Source organism: Orcinus orca, chromosome 16, assembly GCF_937001465.1.
Source record: "Orcinus orca chromosome 16, mOrcOrc1.1, whole genome shotgun sequence".
Taxonomy (NCBI): domain Eukaryota; kingdom Metazoa; phylum Chordata; class Mammalia; order Artiodactyla; family Delphinidae; genus Orcinus; species Orcinus orca.
Window position 1 is genome coordinate 58,962,454 of NC_064574.1, and position 17,909 is coordinate 58,980,362.

The 17,909-nt window shown below is 45.4% G+C and overlaps 2 protein-coding genes across 2 annotated transcripts in view; both read right to left on the minus strand.

Moving 5' to 3' along the window:
• Window positions 1-17,909, minus strand: part of LOC101269628 (uncharacterized) — a gene marked incomplete at its 5' end in the record, with an annotated part of 266,122 nt that overhangs the window by 173,919 nt on the left and 74,294 nt on the right. The window lies entirely within an intron of this gene.
• The window catches only part of LITAF (lipopolysaccharide induced TNF factor), a 30,740-nt gene continuing 26,382 nt past the window's right edge, over window positions 13,552-17,909 (minus strand). The window contains exon 4 of the mRNA XM_004270177.3: window positions 13,552-15,159. Coding sequence (XP_004270225.1) covers window positions 15,051-15,159 — 109 coding nt within the window. The 3' untranslated portion in view covers window positions 13,552-15,050. The remainder of the gene's footprint in view (window positions 15,160-17,909) is intronic.

Sequence of the window (17,909 nt, forward strand, 5' to 3'; positions counted from 1 at the left end):
ACTAATAATCATTTTACGGACAAAGGGCGCACAGCTAATTCTTTCTTGAACAGCCACTACAATGAGTAGCCATTTTAGAACCATGAATTCCTTAGAAAAAGGTAGCTATCAACAGACGAACGGATAAACAAGATGTGATACATCCATACAACGGAAGACCATCTGACCGTCCAAAGGAACGAAGTACCAGTACATGCTACAACATGGATAAACCGCGGAAACATGCTAAGAGAAAAAAAGCCAGATGCAAAAAAACCCACACACTATACGATTCCATTTATATGAAATGTCCGGAATGGGAAACTCCAGAGGCAAAATAGATTAGCGGTTGCTTAGGACTCGTGGGTGGTGAGGTGGGGTAGATGGGTGGATGATAACTAAAAGGTATGGGGTGTCTTTTGGGGGTTGATGAAAATGTTGTAAGAGGGGTTGTAGTGATAGTTGTAAAATTCTGTGAATATACTAAAAAACTACTGAATTGTAGTTCAGTACATGTGGATGGCATGGTATGTGAATTTTATCTCAATAAAGCTATTACCAAAACAAAAAACAAAAAAACACATAAGTTCTTACCTAGAAGCCCTTTTTCAGTGGCTGTTGGCAGAGGAGATTCTATAGTGGAGTCTGAGCACGTCTCTGTATTTGGAGGCCTGCTTCTCCCAGAACCTTCTCCCCCGACGCCCGCTACTCACAGACCCACCAGCCACTGCGCCGGGGCCTCAGCTTTATATTAACCTGCTTCCAAGCTCCACCGCCTCCAAACAGACACACCTGCCCAATATTCCATTCACATCCGCTGCAAGGTAATAAGTGAGCTCACGTGAGGACTATAAATCATGCCCAAGCATTCATTTGCTCCTGCTTCCAAGGAATGGGCTCCAGTAATCATGACCCAGGGAAGAAACCCTTCACCTTGGGTCAGTGAAGGTAAGAGAGTCACTGTAAACGTGGCATTCTCGGGCCAGCCAGGGAGGGAGGCGGCCCCCATGACCCCCCCTGTGAAAGGAATGCGGGGGCTTTCAAATGGCTGCAGAGATGGCTTCATCCCCATGGTAAGCCAGGCGTGCTGACACAAATGCTCACACCTGGCGGTAGACAGCAGGAAGGGGACCCAGGTGCCAGTTCTTGTGGTTTAGTCTCCCTGCTTGGCTCTTCTGATCCTGCTTATCAAAGCTGGACACTGCCCAGTCCTAACTGAGACTCTTGGATGCCAAGCCTGTGTCTTGATGGGTCTCCTGGCTCGCCCAGGAGTTTGCCTCTGATACCCCCAGAAAGCCAGCCCCTGGAACGTTCCAGCATGTTGGGGCATGTTCCAGAGCCTTCTCTCTGATCTGCCCATGTCCCAGCACAGACGTTTAGAGCTGGAAGGATCAGCCTGCCTCTTTTTAGAGAAGAGAGGACCTCAGCCCGGGAAGTTGAAATGATATGCGTTGGCCACACGGCAGGTTGTGTGCCCCAGGCTCAGTCAGGTTCTTAATGGAACTGCCTTCAGTTCTTTTTGCTTCTCAAATTCATCAAGCTCACACTGCATACTAACTCTCACCCAGCATCGTACCAGTTCCAAAGACAATAGTACTGATGTCCAACCCTCAAAGTCTACTCTTGCTTTTAAAATATTATTTAATTGTATGTTATGTTCTTATTATACTTGTTAATGGTTATGACCTCATTTAAAGGTCCAATTTACGCTGCATTCACAATTCACTCCACCCCCATCTTATCAATTGTCACAGTAAATTATACAAACTGGCACTTTTTTTTTTTTTTTTGCGATATACGGGCCTCTCCGGTTGCGGAGCACAGGCTCCGGACGCGCAGGCTCAGCGGCCATGGCTCACGGGCCCAGCCACTCCACGGCATGTGGGATCTTCCAGGACCGGGGCACGAACCCGTGTCCCCTGCATCGGCAGGCGGACTCTCAACCACTGCGCCACCAGGGAAGCCCTGGCACTGTTTTTTAATTGAGGTGAAACTCATGTAACATAAAATTAACCGCTGTAAAGTGGACAATTCAGTGGCATTTAGTACATTTCACGACGTGGTGCAACCACCCCCTCTATGTCGTTCTGGAACATTCTCATCACTCCCAAAGGAGAACCCATGCCCATTAGGCAGTCACTGCCCATCTCCGCCCACCCCCGGCAACCACCAATCTGCTTTCTGTCTCTATGGAGTTATCTATTCTGGACATTTCATTTTAATGGAATCATAGACTACACTGCCTTTGTATCTGGCTTCTTTCATCTACACCCTGTTGTCAAGGTTCATCCACGTGGTAGCAGGGATCCGTGCTCCATTCCTGTTTATGGAAATGGGCATATTTTACATGTTAACCACATGCTTGGATAGTGAGGGACACCCCAACTCCCAAACACGGGAAATGTTGGCTTCAACCCATGTAGTTATCCCGGGGGTTCTCAGTGGGGCCGTTTTGTCCCCCGGGAACATTGAGCAATGTCTGGAGAATTTTGGGTTGTCCTGAATGAGGCATGTGCTTGTGGTATCTGGTGAGTAGGGGCTAAGGATGCTGCTCGACATCCTACAATGCACAGGACAGCCCCCACCCAGGAAAAGACCTGGACCAAGGCGCCAATAGTGCCGAGGTCGGGGCCCCTCCCCTGGCCTGACTTCAGTTCCTTCTCTCTGGCTGATCTGGCCCCAGGCCATGTGGGACAGCATTTCTCAAACTCACCTGCTTTTAGGAACCACCTAGGTGCTTTTATATAAAAATACATATTCCTGGGTCCCCTCCCAGGCCTTCTGAATCCAAATCTCCTGCCAAAAGCCCCAGAAATCTATGTTTAACAAGCCCAAGGTGTATTTTAGGACAAGAAGTCCTCACTCTGCTGTGAGTCGCCCGGTAGCCCTGTGTAACTCACACTGATTCTGTGTCTCGTTATTTTTATTTTTATTATTTTTTGGCCATACCACGCAGCACGTGGGATCTTAGTTCCCAGACCGGTGCCCCCCGCAGTAGAAGCGCTGAGTCTTAACCACTGGACCGCCAGGGAAGTCCTTCTTCATTATTTTATCTGTAAAACGGCAAAGATGTTTTTCTTTTCCATCTGGAAGAGTTCTTGGCAGGATTGGTGAAGACAATAGGAGATGAAATTCTTATTTAAATTCCCCAAGAGCAAGGGGGCTGTCTCCTTACACATTACACACCCAATAAACATTTATTGAAAGAAGGGAGGCACGATTGCGTCTATCACGTCAATGGTAGACCAGGGCCTGCAACCTGGAGCCATGTGAGGACTTCCCTGGGCCCCTCCCTCCTTAAAAATATATTCAAAAGTGTATTTTAAGGCTGCGTTGATACAAAGAGGAATATAATCCAGGTTGGATTCATTATTATATATTCATTATTATTTTATTCAGGCTTTTCCCTCCTCATTAAAAAAATTAAAAATCAAGCATTTCCCTGGGTCCCTAAAAATATCAGGGGCCCCAGGTGCCCAGTGGGGAAATCAGCCCCAGGCTTTGTTGCAGCCTGGGAGGTTCTGATCCAGTTGGTCTGGGGTGTGGCCAGATTGGGAGTTTTATAAATGCTCCCCCAGCCCAGGCTGAATGCAGGCCAGGCCTGGCCCTGCTGTGGAGGTTTCAATAAGTCTTTCCAAACTGGAGTCACCCCCTACCATGGGGAGTGATGACAAGGTCGGGGAGGCCAGGGTGTCCACACACACACAGTATTCCAAGCAGCTTACATGTAGGGAGTGGAAGAAGAACGATCATTCTCACCCCTTAGTCCCTGAGGTCAGCTAGGTGACAGCCAGTCCCCCGCTGGGGTGGTTGGCCTGAAGTCCCTGGAGGCCTCCCAAGCTGAGGGACTGAAGCCGCCTTCAGGGAGCGCTGGAGGGAGACGCAGCTCCAGGTAGCTCTGTCACTTCTCTTTCTCCTGCAAATACCCAGGGACACACACACACACACACACACACACACACAGCCACTCACAGTGGCTACAGAGACACACATCACAGACACCTAGAACCATCCCCCAGCAAACATCCACAGACACACCCAGACACACACACAGCCACTCACAGTGGCTACAGAGACACACATCACAGACACCTAGAACCATCCCCCAGCAAACATCCACAGACACACCCAGACACACACACAAGTCCAGACCCCCGTGTACCCTCACAGAGGCTGTGCACCAACACACACACACACACACACACACACACACACACACACACACACACGTATGCTCACACACGAGATCTGGTCATTGATGAAGGCCTGAGCTAATCTAAGACTTTGGGACAGGGACTTCCCTGGGGTCCATGGTTAAGACTCTGCACTTGCAGTGCAGGGAGCTCGATTTTGATCCCTGGTCGGGGAACGAAGATCCCACATGCCGCATGACGTGGCCCCCTCCCCAAAATTAATTAATTAAAAAAATAAGACTTTAGGACAGAGGGCAGGAAGAAGATAAAGTGAGGAGGAAGATACCTAGTTAGAAAAACAACAAGGTAGGGAAAGGTAAACCAATACAACCACAACTTACGTGTGAATTTTAAAAAGTAAACAAAAGAATATAACAAAATAGAAACAGACTCACGGATGTAGAGAACAAACTAGTGGTTACCAGTGGGGAGAGGGAAGTGGGGAGGGACGAGATAGGGGTAGGGGATCAAGAGGTACCAGCTACTAAGCATAAAATACATAAGCTACAAGGATATACAGGACAGCACAGGGAATGTAGCCAACATTTTATAATAACATTAAATGGAGTATAATCTATTGAATCACTATGTTGTTCACCTGAAACTAACTGTAAATCAACTATATATACTTCAACTAAAAAAAAAAAAAAAGACAGGCCCTCAGCGAAACTAGGGAAAGAATCCCTAAATCACATCATCACAGGCAGCAGTGATCAGATTCAGCTGATGAAGCCGATGAATTCAGAGCCTCCACCCGCCACCCCTCCCCCACACCCTCCCCTACAGCTGCTGGGAGCTCCTTGTTGTGCTAAGAGTTTCAAGTTCAAGCATGTGCAGAAAGGGGAGACCTCAACCCACCACCTCCCCATCAGGCTTATGATAAGCTTTTTTTTTTCTACTACTTTAATTTCAGAGCAAGAAATGCAAATTATGGCTTAGAAAACAACCCTAAAGAGCTATAAGCATTTTTTTACCATATGCTCCCTTCCCGGTTCTCTCTGCTGGGACAGGCCCCAGCCCTAGAACAAAGCAAAAAAAACAATCTCCACTGAAAGAAAAAGTGATTGTCAAATGTTTCACTTTCCCTTTCTCCCCAGTGTCCTTGCTGGGGATGCTCAGATGAGCTCAGGTTGGAGAGGGGATTACCGGCAGACGCCTGGGAAAACCCTGTGGCCCGCCAGGCAGATGGAACAATTTCTACTGACCACACCCACCTGGAATCCACCCACTTACTTGAAGTCAGCCTTGTCCTTCCTGCTTATCAACAGGAAATCTGGGGACAAGAGCTAGAGTAAAGGATTAGGTTTCACTCTTCCAAAGAAAATGGAAGGCGTCCTGGGATTCCCCCCAGAGAGGGAGACAGAACAAATGAAATCACATAAAGACACAGAACAGAAATGAACTTTCCTAACACAGTTTTCAGACTCATCAGGCAGTGAAACCTAAAGGCCACCCCCTAAGCAGGTGAAAACATCAGAATGACTTGATAATTTGAAAGGATGAGGTGCCCCTCCCCCAAAATACAATCACTACAAAAGTATCTGGCTACCCTGCTTGCACACTCCCCCTGTAGCTGATATACTGAGCTTGCAGCATTCATTTTGCCACAGTCCCCACCACTCCCTATCATCACACACTAGTCCTGCTTCACTCACAAATGTCACCTGCTGACCCTTTAGGCAGCTGGTTTTGTCATTTCGCCTTGTTGAGGCTCCTGAAAGATCCTCTGATCCAGCCTAGAAAATTGAGGCCCAGGGGCTGGAGAGGAGAAGGGGTCACACTTCAAGTGGGGTCACACGACTACAGAGGAGGCAGATTTGGGGTGGGGACCAGGTTGCTTGACTCCTGTCCGGTTGACTTCCTATGACCCCAGGCTTCTTCCCGTGTGAATTGTTCAGAATTTATTATCGTGCCTGACACCAAAAGTGACTCTCTGACCTTGCTGTCAGTCTACTCCCAAACAGGTGTGCATTAAAACACGAGGCAAAAACAAAAAATAAAACAATGAGGGGCATAGGGTCTGAGACATAAAGGCTGGAGCCGTTGGGGGCCAGGACGCTTATTAATTTGAACGCTATTGTATTCTCTTTCCCAATTCTGCTTCACTAATTCAGCAAAACCAAGTCCAGGAAAAGTATAGCAAAACCTCAACAGCAATGCTCTAGGAATGCGAACTTCCTGGGGATTTTTCACCTTCTGGTTAACAAGGGTGATCTGGACGCCCTTTTTTTGTTTTTAAACTTTAGAATCGCAGGATGTTTCTTGAGTGAATGGATGAAGGAATAGATGGAGCTCGCGAGGGCCTCAGAAGGTGATACTTTCAACCCCCCATTTTTTCAGAAGAGAAGGCCCAGAGAGGCACAGTGACTTGCTCACAGTCACACAGCAAGTTAGAGGTGGAGCTGGTACCCTGTTCTCTTCAGAACTTCCAGACCTGTTGCAGGAAACCCTCAGCCCACTTTCTTCCCCCTGGTTAAGGAGAGCTGAGGGGTCAGACTGAGCCTGTCTTTGCTGTCGATGACTTTGAAGGGCCGAGAGTTGTACCATCTGGTCTGGGAATGAAGGTGGCTATGGATTAGGACACACAGGCCTGGCACCGAGCACCTGTGCTGGGCACTGTGGCTCCAGCAGGGATTCCGCCTGACCGAGTCCTGCCTTCACAGAACTCACAGCCACAGCTGTCTGTCAAACAACCCAGGGAAAACAATTCTGTTTCGTTGAGGAGTCAAATGAGATTTTAATAAATGGGCTTCAAATGTACACTCATCTCTTGAAAAGGTGAATTTGCAAGGTCTTCTTTTACTCAACAGCTGGATCAGAAGGGGCACTGGGGTCTGAATTCCCTGAAGCTGAGCTCCGCCTGCTCCACGGGGACCCCTCCACCCTCCTCTCTGCCTGAGCAGCATCCCCAGGCCCTGCTGTAACCCGGGCTTCTGCCCCAGGTCTGTTCGCTGAACCACATCATGTCCCCTCACTGCTGAAATCCACTAGCGGCTTTCGAAATCTTTCCCAGCTTCATTGACATGTAAGCAACGAATTGCAAACTGCACATATTTAAGAAGTACGGTATGATCAGTTTAACATTTGTGTCCACCCAAGAAACCGCAACCACTAATCAAGATAGTGAATGAATCCATCACGCCCAAAGTTTCCTCGCCCCCTTGGTCATCCCTCCCTCAACCAGGCACACGCTGATTAGTTCGTGGTTTCTAGAATCTCATATAAATGGAATCATACACCATGTGCCCCTTTGTCTTGCTTCTTACACTCAGCATATTTGTTCTGAGACCCGTCCCTGTTGTCGCATGCATCAATAGTTGGTTCCTTTTTATTGTTGAGTAGTCCACTGTCTTTCCCATTGTGAGCTGAATAAAACTCAGGCCTCTGACTGGCGTTCCACAAACCTGCACCGTCTGCCCTCTGCTCCCCGCCACAGCCTCAGCTCCTCCTCATTTCTCCACTCACTATGTGCTGACCGTCCTCTATTTTTCTCAACACACCCAGTTCTGCCTGCCCCAGGGCCTTTGCACTCACTGTCCCCACTTCCTGGAATACTCTGTGTGTGTGTGTGGATTCAGCTTGTCATTCAGGTCTGAGCTCAAATGCCACCTCCTCAGTGAAGCCTGCCCTGGCCGCTCTACCTCACCTCCCATCTCTGTGACTGTCCCGTTACCTTGTTTTACATACTTCACAGAACTTATCACCACCTGAAATCCACAAGAGCAGGATGAATGAATGAATGAAACTATAAACAACCCATTTCTGTCATGATGCTTAGGTGTAGGTTAAAAACTCCAGTACGATCCCAATAAGACAAAGACAAAATTATCCATCAACTACAGAGTTTGAAGAAACCTCAGAACATCTAGTTAGATGTCCAGACTTGAGCCAAGTAGTGCATTTAATTCCCACTTCGGGAAGCAGTAAATAAAGAGCGGTAACCAGAACCCTCCCCAGACTCAAACCCAGCTCTAGGGCTTTGTTCACTCCTACTGCCTGCCATCTTATACTCAAAAGGCCTAGCTTCATCCCACTGAGATGATCCCAGAAATGTGACCCTTGTGCCCCCAGGATCTGTTTCCTGGGACACCCCCCCACCTCCACATTCTCCCTCAGTTGTGGGTTTGATGATGCCCACCTCATGGCCCACACAAGGGTCAGTCAACCTGGAACATGGGTTCTATTTATCATGTCATTTTATGGAAGTGGAAACTGAGGCCCAGAGGGGTTAAGAATCTCACCCGTAGTCACACAGTGAATACATGGCTGAGGCAGGATATAAGACCAGGTGTGTGACTTTAGGGTCTGAACCGCTGACCCCAGTCTCCCAAATAAGAGAAGAGCTATTGTTTAGAGTGAACCTAGAGTTCAAGAGGGATCTTGTAAGGCCATTGGCCAATCACCCCCTGCAGAGTAGTCTAAAGGAACAGAGGACCCCACAGCCTTACTCTCCAAGCAGCTGACCTGGGGGGACAGCATTTCTCTGTTCTCTGCTAACAAATAGCAGTAATAATAATAATAATTGGAGATAACATCTTCAATGCTTGCGAGATGCCTTACAAACACGCTCTCGGAACGGAGCTCATTCATATGTAGGGGACTTACTGTACGCTGTTTTCCTGCACTTTTCCCTCCTGGTTTGTAATAGGTTGGAAATGTTAGGTTTTCTTATTTGGTGTCTCTCTCTCCCCTTCTACCATCAATTCCATGAGGGAGGGGACAGTGTTTCCCATTTTACTGTTGTATCCCAAGCTGGGCATACAGGTAAACAAAGGGCAAACAGTTGAACACCTTAGAGGGTCCACTCAGAGGGGCCGAGATGCACCATCCACCCCTCCTCATTTTTCAGGCTCAGTGGGACCCCCAGAGGATTGAATGGGGTTCAGATCAGCTGAGGAGTGTGGGCAGGACGGCGGGGGGAGCAGGTCTTCCCGCTCCAAATCCAGCTCTGTTGCCACCAGGCTGCTCCAAACAGCTCTCACTGCAGAAGAGGGCAGAATTCTCCAGGGCGGGGCAGTTCCAAATGGTAGCCTGTGCCAGATGTGGCTTTACAATAGGACACATTTCTCTGAGAAGCCATCGGGCAGCTCCTCAAAGAGTTAAACTGAAGTACCATGTGACCCAGCAATTCTACTTGTACGTATATACCCAAGAGAACTGTAAACATACTCTCACATAATAACCGGTAAACAAATGTTCACAGCAGCCTTATTCACAATCGCCAAAAGGTGGAAATGACTCAAATAGGCCATCCATAGATAAAGGGATAAACAAAATGTGGCATGTCCATACAATGGAATATTATTCAGCCCCTAAAAGGAATGAAGCCCTGACACATGCTGCACTGTGGATGAACTTCAAAAACATGATGCTCAGTGAAACAAGCCTGACACAAAATGTCACATATTATGATTACGTGTATATGAAATGTCCAGAATAGATAAATCCAAAGAGACAGAAGCAAATTGGTGGCTGCCAGGTGCTGGGGGAGGAGGAATGACTAGTGGCTGCTTAATGGGTATGGAGTTTTATGCTGGACTGATGGAAATGTTTTGGAACTCGATACAAGTGATGGTTGCACAACCCTGTGAATCCACCAGATGTCACTGAATTATACACTTTAATGTTACATGATGGAGGTTGAGATTGACATATACACACTACTATATATAAAATAGATAATCAACAAGGACCTACAGTATAGCATAGGGAACTCTACTCAATATTCTGTAATAACCTATATAGGAAAAGAATCTGAAAAAAATAGATGTATGTATATGTATAACTGAATCACTTTCCTATACAAGTGAAACACAACATTGTAAATCAACTATACTCCAATACAAAATAAAAATTAAAAAAAATAACGTTACATGAATTTTAGCTTAAAACAAAGAATAAAGAAGACACCAGAAATGTTGGCAGTGTAGTTCTAGGCCCAGTGCTCACTTTTCCCGGGCAGGGCTGTGTCTGGTATCCAAGCTATACAATGCCTTGAATACAGCAGGAGTCAATCAGTGATACATGAAAACCACAGATGTGCCAGACCAGAGGTTCCCAGATGTCGCCCTTGGCACTCACTTTGCACTGTGAACCCCCTGTAACAGAGCAATCTTCCCAGGACATACCCTCATGTCCTCTGCCTGCCTCTTGTATATAGAAAAACTTTGGCCAAGGAATAAATTTAATCAGAGAAGCGAGAAAATACAGAAGCAAAGGAAAATAATCAAACAAGACAAAATATTGGGTTGGCCAAAAAGTTCGTTTGGGTTTTTCCATGATGTCTTATGGAAAAACCCAAACGAACTTTTTGGCCAACGCAATAATAATAGTTTAGCCATTAAATGAAGTCAAGGACCTTTAGTTTCTCCTCAAGGGCTATCAATAATATTCCGAGCCATATCCTTTGAGCTGTTTTGCAGATACTAAATAAAACCCCCACCAGGTGGGTTAACTACATGGTGACCAGACTGCAGCCATCACATAAGCTGCTCCATCTTACACAGTCCTGAGAACTGGCCTCATAACAAACCGACCCTGGAATTAAAGATGAACTGTACCTAAAACAACCGTGATGACGCTGATCAGGCCACCGCACGACTAATTTCAAAGGGATTGTTGGAGCTGACTGTGCTGTTCTGCATGTAGCCCCCTCCCCCAACCTAGAAACACCCCCTTAAAAGCTCTTGCCCCCGATTGACAGTGGGGAGTTGGTTCTTTGGGTCATGAGTCCAGCTTCTCCCCAGGATTACCAGATTCCTCAATAAAGCTATCTTTACTTTCACCCAACACTTGTCTCTCAGTATTGGATTCTTGAGCAACGAGCAGCCAAAGCTGAGCCCGGTAACACCCCCCCCCCCCAACACATATACAACTATATAAACACAGGTTTCACAAACAATACTGTGCTCTCTGATGACACTGATGTTGGACACACGAGCTACATTGATTTTGCCCATTTGGGAAACCGGGTACAACATCACTGAGACACTGCAGTACTGAGAACAGTATAGGCACTTACATGTATGGCACATCCAAAGGGATATTATCTGAATAGTAAAGAAATGAACTACCCAGCCATGAGAAGACATAGAGAACCTTAAATGCGTATTGCTAAGTGAAAGGAGCCAATCTGAAAGGCTATGATTCCTGTATATATGTTTCCAACTCTGCATGATTCCAACTGTATGACATTCTGGGAAAGGCAAAACTATGGAGCCAGTCAGATCAGTGGCTAGGGGCTAGTGGGGAGGGAGGGATGAATAGGCAACACATAGATTTTTAGGGCAGTGAAATTATTCTGTATGACGCTATGATGGTGGATACATGTCATTATACATTTGCCCAAACACACAGAATGAGGCAGTCCAGTGGTTAGGACTCAGGGCTTTCACTGCTGTGGCCCCAGGTTCAATCTCTGATAGTGGAACTAAGATCCCAAAAGCTGAGAGGCATGGCCAAAAAAATAAATAAAAATAAAGAAACACAGAAATGTACAACTCCAGGAGTGAACACTAACGCCAACTATGGACTTTTGATGGTGATCAGATGTCAATGCAGGTTAATCAATTGTAACAAATGTAGGGGATGCTGATGATGGGGAGGCCGTGCATGTGTGGGGACAGGGGATGTGTGAGAACTCTCTGTACCTTCTGCTCAATTTTGCTATGAACTTAAAACTGCTCTAAAAAATAATTTAAAAGGGGAAAAAAAAGGTATTTCAACATGTGAATACTTTCCTAATACTGCAGAGAACAGTCACAAAACAGTTAAATGCACTAGACTGTATACTTGGCCATGAACTTTTTTTTTCCTTCTTTTTTTAAATCTTTCCACGCCTCAGATTCTTGTTTCTTTAAAATTCTTAAGACAAAAAAAACAAACAAACAAAAAAAAACCTCCGGGTTTCTCTCTTTCATCGCCCTTGCTGGATCTACTTTCAATTCACTGGTGTGCCCATGAAAAACAGACAACTCATTATAAACATCTGAGTCATAAATGCAGGAGATAACTTTAATAGGATCCAAAATGCAAATCAGAATTCTGTTAGTAAAATTCCAACGTGTACACTTACTCCTAAACAGAGATCTTTGAGCTCAAAATTCAGAGAAGGATTTTAATATCCCAAACACGAGAGGTTTGTTACTGGGGAGAAAACTGAGGCCAAATTGTGTGTGAGTATATGAAGCCACATTTATAAATAGTTCAGGGCCCAATAGAAGTGTTCTCGGTAGCAACTGGGAAGCCAGTTGTCCCAGAGAAAACATTTTCATGGGTAATGTTGTGGTCAGCCAGGAATCAGTCATGTGCTCAAAGTTGGCTTAAACAGATGCAAAAACTGAATTCTTTTTGATAACAAGACACAAGCCAACACTTGTATGTGTACAAGGCCTAGATGGACTAACAGTGTGTAAGATGCACAGCCATTTTGGGTTTGAAATTGGTAAATATTCTTCTTTGAGGTCCAAGTAGATATAAAATAAAGCCTTCGCATTAATTGAATGTGATTCAGTGTTTGCAACAAACTCCAAAGTCCCCAACAAACAGGGGAAGAACAAAAGAGCCTTTTAATTTGTAAAAATATATGAATAAGTCCGTATTTCAAAGAATAAAATAGAATATCTGACGAACACTTCATGCTCCAGGCATCTGATGTTATTTTTAAAGTTTCCCAGAATATATATACATATATATATATATATATATATATATATATATATATATATATATATGTATGTTACGGTCCTCGAAATAGGGCTCTTGTTTTGAAGACTCTGCATATGTAATTGATAACAGCTTGAGACCATTTATATGCCACCATCTGAGCAAAACTGCTAAATATGCATGGCCTTCAATTTTGTCAAATGCAAGAAAAACACATGCTCAGGATCGGCTGAGGGGCAATTTTTTAAGACCAGAAGTTAGGGTTTAAATGACAAAGTCGCACCAAGGTAGCATGATTTTCCGGCACCTTCCAAAATGAAGCTTTATCACCAGGTAGGAAAAGAGGATGACATTCATATTCCCGGCGAGTTACAATGCCCTCCTTCTAGCATCTCGCATCTACCCGGATCAATTAACAAAGCATGTTTTGTTCGGAGCATGAATGAGGACGGCTTTCTTCTGTGCATTTTATTAAAATTTGAAAGCTATGGCTTGCTGCCACTGATGACGCCTATTGGGTTCCGACAGCCTAATGTTCAAATACGACTCGCTAGCTATCCACCCAACTCAACATCGGTCTTCTTGACATCGGGGGATATTCAGCAAGTCTGTAGTTTTTATCATGAAGGATTTTCTACCGTTATGGAACAAATAAAGGGTTCTTTGTACCAACGGCTGGAAACACAACATGAGACCTTTCTTCACACCGTAAGAATTGATGAATAGTTCACAGAGTGAACAGAAGACTTTATTTTCGAAAAGCAGATAACACCAAAGTACTATGTAGTATCCATAGTCATTGCAAAAATAATTACTGGAACTTCCGAAACATCAAACGAATAAGCTGAATCAATGGGTTATGACTATAATTTTGAACCAATATACAGATTTTCGTTCAAGGCCTAGGCTTGATTTCTACATAATATTATTCACATGCATTCCCTGTGCCTATTTAGTATCAAAATGGGGACTCTTGAAAGTCGAGCCCGGCTTTGTCTTGATTTCAAAGATGACACGGCAGCGCACAGAGAACTCTGGCTTGCTGCTTCAGTCCTAGAAATCATGTCTTCAGATGTTATACAACAAATTGATTTCTGAAAAATAAAATCCAGACTTCAGATGCCTTTGAAACAGTCAGGTCCCCACACTTTTCAGCACCATGACACTCAGACGTGCTCAAACACGCTTTCCTTCGTCTTTCCACATATCCACCAGGAACCCAAAAGGGGACCCGCTTTAAGAGTTCCATTATGGAGGTCTTTAGGAACAACACTAAACCCAAGTAAAGGCAGTAGACGAAATTATCCCCGTTACTTTTTCTGTTAAGAAAAAAAAAAAAAAAAAGTGAGAGTGCATTGGCAAATGGGAAAATGATACCAGTCATACATATGGTTAGGGATAACAGTTCGATAAATCCCTCCTTTCAAAATTATGTTCAAAGGTGTTTAAGACCAAAAGGAGGTCACAAAAACTGTTAATACAAACAATTCCTCTACCAAAAAAAAAGCTCTTTGTGGAAAGTGGCTGAGGATCTGGTCCAAAGAAGGCAGATCAGTGAAAAGACCCAGCCTTCTATTCCTAGCCTGCGTTTATGACCTCATGGCTATGCGTCTGATGGGTGTGAATAACCCCTCCCTGTACTTAAAAATGAATTAAGAAATTAAAGTGAATTTGTGTGCTATTTAAAGGCCTGCAGTTACAGAATCTGAGAGCCAAGCCCTTAGACTGTAAGGCAAGATTTTTGTCATCAGAAGTGGAAACAGATGGCTAGGACGGTAGGCACTAAAGGTTGGTTCAGCCGTTCTAGGGCCAGAACAGTTTAAAAACTAAGGCAATCTGGGGCTTCTCAGTTTGAGACCACCAAGAGAAAGGCCCACTGAGGCCAAAAAATCAGTGGCAAATCACCAGAAGATACTCAGGACAATGGTCACAGCTGGATGGGGTGACTTGGGGTCACAGACGGGGAGGCAGGAAACCCTTGAACCAGCACTCAAGGAGAATGTCTTTGCATGTCCTGTGCACGACACCAAGCAGCAATTTCTGGGGTTTGGAGGTGTGTTATTTTTGCGACATTTTCCCCCCAAGAGAAGACACGAAGGTGGAGACCCTGGAGAGATGAGACCACCAAAATGGAGCCTTCACCAGGGGTGGGGCTGGGTGAGAGTCGGAAAGGCCTTCCTGCAGCACACGGCTCCCTTCAGGTCTGGCTGAGTCCTACAAACGCTTGTAGGTGCCCAGGAGAGCTTTGCAGTTGGGACAGTAGTGGTCCACATCCTGCAGGGCGTCCACACAGAAAGGGATGAAGCAGCAGCCCACGACGCACCTAGAACAAAAAAGACCACACGTGGAGAGCGTTACAGACTGTAGTCATTTGGATGACAGCCGCCAACAAGATATGTCGGAGTCTTAATCCCCGGAACCTAGAAATGTGACCTTATTTGGAAAAAGGGTCTTTGCAGATGTAATTAAGGATCCCAAGATGGGATCTTCCTGGATTATGAGGGTGGGCTCCTTAAACTCCAAGACAGGGATCCTGATAAGAAGAGAAAAGGACACACAGAAATACAGAGAGGGACAAAGCCCACGTAAAGACAGAGGCAGAGACTGCAGTGAGGCACCACAGCCAAAGAACACCCGGACTACCAGAAGCTAGAAGAGACAAGGAAGGATTCTGCCCTTAGAGCTTTTGGAAGGAGCATGGCATCTTGATTTTGAACTTCCGGCTTCTAGAATGGTGAGAGAATAAATTCCTATTGTTTTAAGCCACCAGGTTTGTGGTAATTTGTTATGGCAGCCCTGGGGAACTAAGACCCCAGCCATTGCCAAGGCTGCTCCCACAGACAGACTGCTCTGCGTGTATTATCAAGTCTTGGGACACTTAGGCATCTTTCAAAGTGTTAGATTGGAATCGGTGAATTTCTTTTGTAAAGGGCCACAGAGTATGTATTTCAGGCTACATGGGTCTTGTTCTGTCACTGGAGCATGAAAGCAGCCACAGATAATCCGTAAATAAAGGGTGTGACCTGTTCCAATAGAATTTAAAATAGGCTGGATTTGGCCCCGGGGCTGTAGTTTGCCGACTCCTGTCTTGGACTGATCACTTTTCCAAACAGACAGCCTGCTTCTCACAGAAACAATCATATAAATTTCCACAAATCACGTCTCTTAACCTACATAATCCATCATCAGCGCACGCAGGCAGGACCTCTATACAGCCTGAGGTGTAAGAAGAAATATATTTGGTCTTTGGTTCTCGGCACAGAGCTCCAAAACCCGTGGAACGTCCTGAGTGACAGGAGTGTCTCCTGTTACTCACAAAGAGCCCCTTTCAATCACACCTGAGTTTATGCTAGTGAGGTGACTAGGGTGGGTCCCTACACAGGCTTGGGATGGGCTGGTCACCAGAAAGACCAAGTGACTAGAGGGCTGGAACTTTCAACCTCGACTACAGACCTCTGGGGTGGAATGGGGGGATGACGATTGGGTTATAAAAACACTTGAACAGCTAATTTGGAGAGATTCTGGGTTGGTGAATCCGGCATTTATGTGCCGGAAGGGTGGTGTACCCCAACTCCAAGGGGACAGAAACCCCTGCACTCAGGACCTATCTGGATCTCGCCCTGTTACCTCCTCACCTAGCTGTCCATCTGTCTGTCTCCTGTATGATAAACCTGTAAATGTAAGTAAACTGCCATGCTGAGTTCTGTGAGCCATTCATCCTAGCATATGATCAAACCCGAAGAGGGGATAGCAGGACCCCTGATCGGTCAGAAGTTCAGGGGACCTACGACTTGTGCCTGGCATCTGAAGTGGGGGGCAGTCTGTGGGACTGAGCCCTTAAGCTGTGGGGTCTGCAACTCCAGGTAGTGTCAGAGCTGAACTGAAACACTGACACGCAGCTGGTGCTGGAGGCTTGGCCAGTGTCAGAAAACACCCCACAGCCTTACAACCAAAGTTTGCCAAAAAACATAGTTTAAAAAAAAAAAAAAAAAAAATCAACATTTTACAGGAAGACACTGATTTATATAAAGCAGAATCAGGAAATATCCTGAAGAGAATACCATCTCATGAATGGAATTTCCTATTGCCTAAGCTTACCTGAGTTCAAATAAGGGCAGCCAGTGCATTTAGAGCTCATCCTATCCTCCCGCCTGACAAGTGCGGGCATGGCTGCAAGAGGCGATGCACACACAGCCACCTACTTTATCCTCAACACCCCCGGAGGTGGGCGTTAGTACAACCCAGTTTACAGATGAGGAAACTGGAGCACAGAGAGGTGAAGTCACTTGCCCAGAGCCACACAGCTGTGAGAGGCAGGATCTGAACACACAGTACTGCATTTAAGGAAGAAAAGGAAGAACGGATAGAAAAAGCTGCCTCAATTTGAAAGCGAGAGGCCAATATTCGATAAAAGTTTCCATTTTGTCCTTCCCTGATTTCAAAGACAAAAGTTAGTTTTACCAGGAAAGTCCAAAGGACGATGAGTTTTTATGTAATGTTTTCTGTCTCCTTTCTTCCCCTCTGAATGCAAGTCCTCAAGAAAGTTAATTAAGCTCTCAGGGGCTTTGAGCCTCTCTTCAAAATTAGGAAGAGAACCATGATTCCCCCTCCACCTAAGTCATGAGCAGATAATGAGGAAAGAGGCAGGCAAGGGCCTCTGAAAAGAAACCCACAAACACGGTTGCCTTCGAGGAAGCAAACGGAGCACTTATGGTTTTCTGAGTGACTTGCGTGGCCAGGAATAAGGAGGCTGCCTTCATCTGTTTGGGAAAAAAAAGTTAAATGGTGCTTCGTCAACTTTCTCCCAGAACAGAAAGTATTATCTCTTTCAACATAATACCCTTGGTGCAGACATAAATTTATTTACACATTCTCCTTGTGTAGGCAACAGAAAACTACTGGGGGTCCTAAAAGGATAAGAAATTTTGAAGAGATGACTATAAAATATTTTAATGTACGGATTGTTTAAAGCTTCTCTTAGAGTCAAGCAAACATTATTAATTAGGTCATGAAATTCTACAAAAAGAAATCCCCAAGGGTATCGCTGTACACAGATACAAATGGCTGCTATGC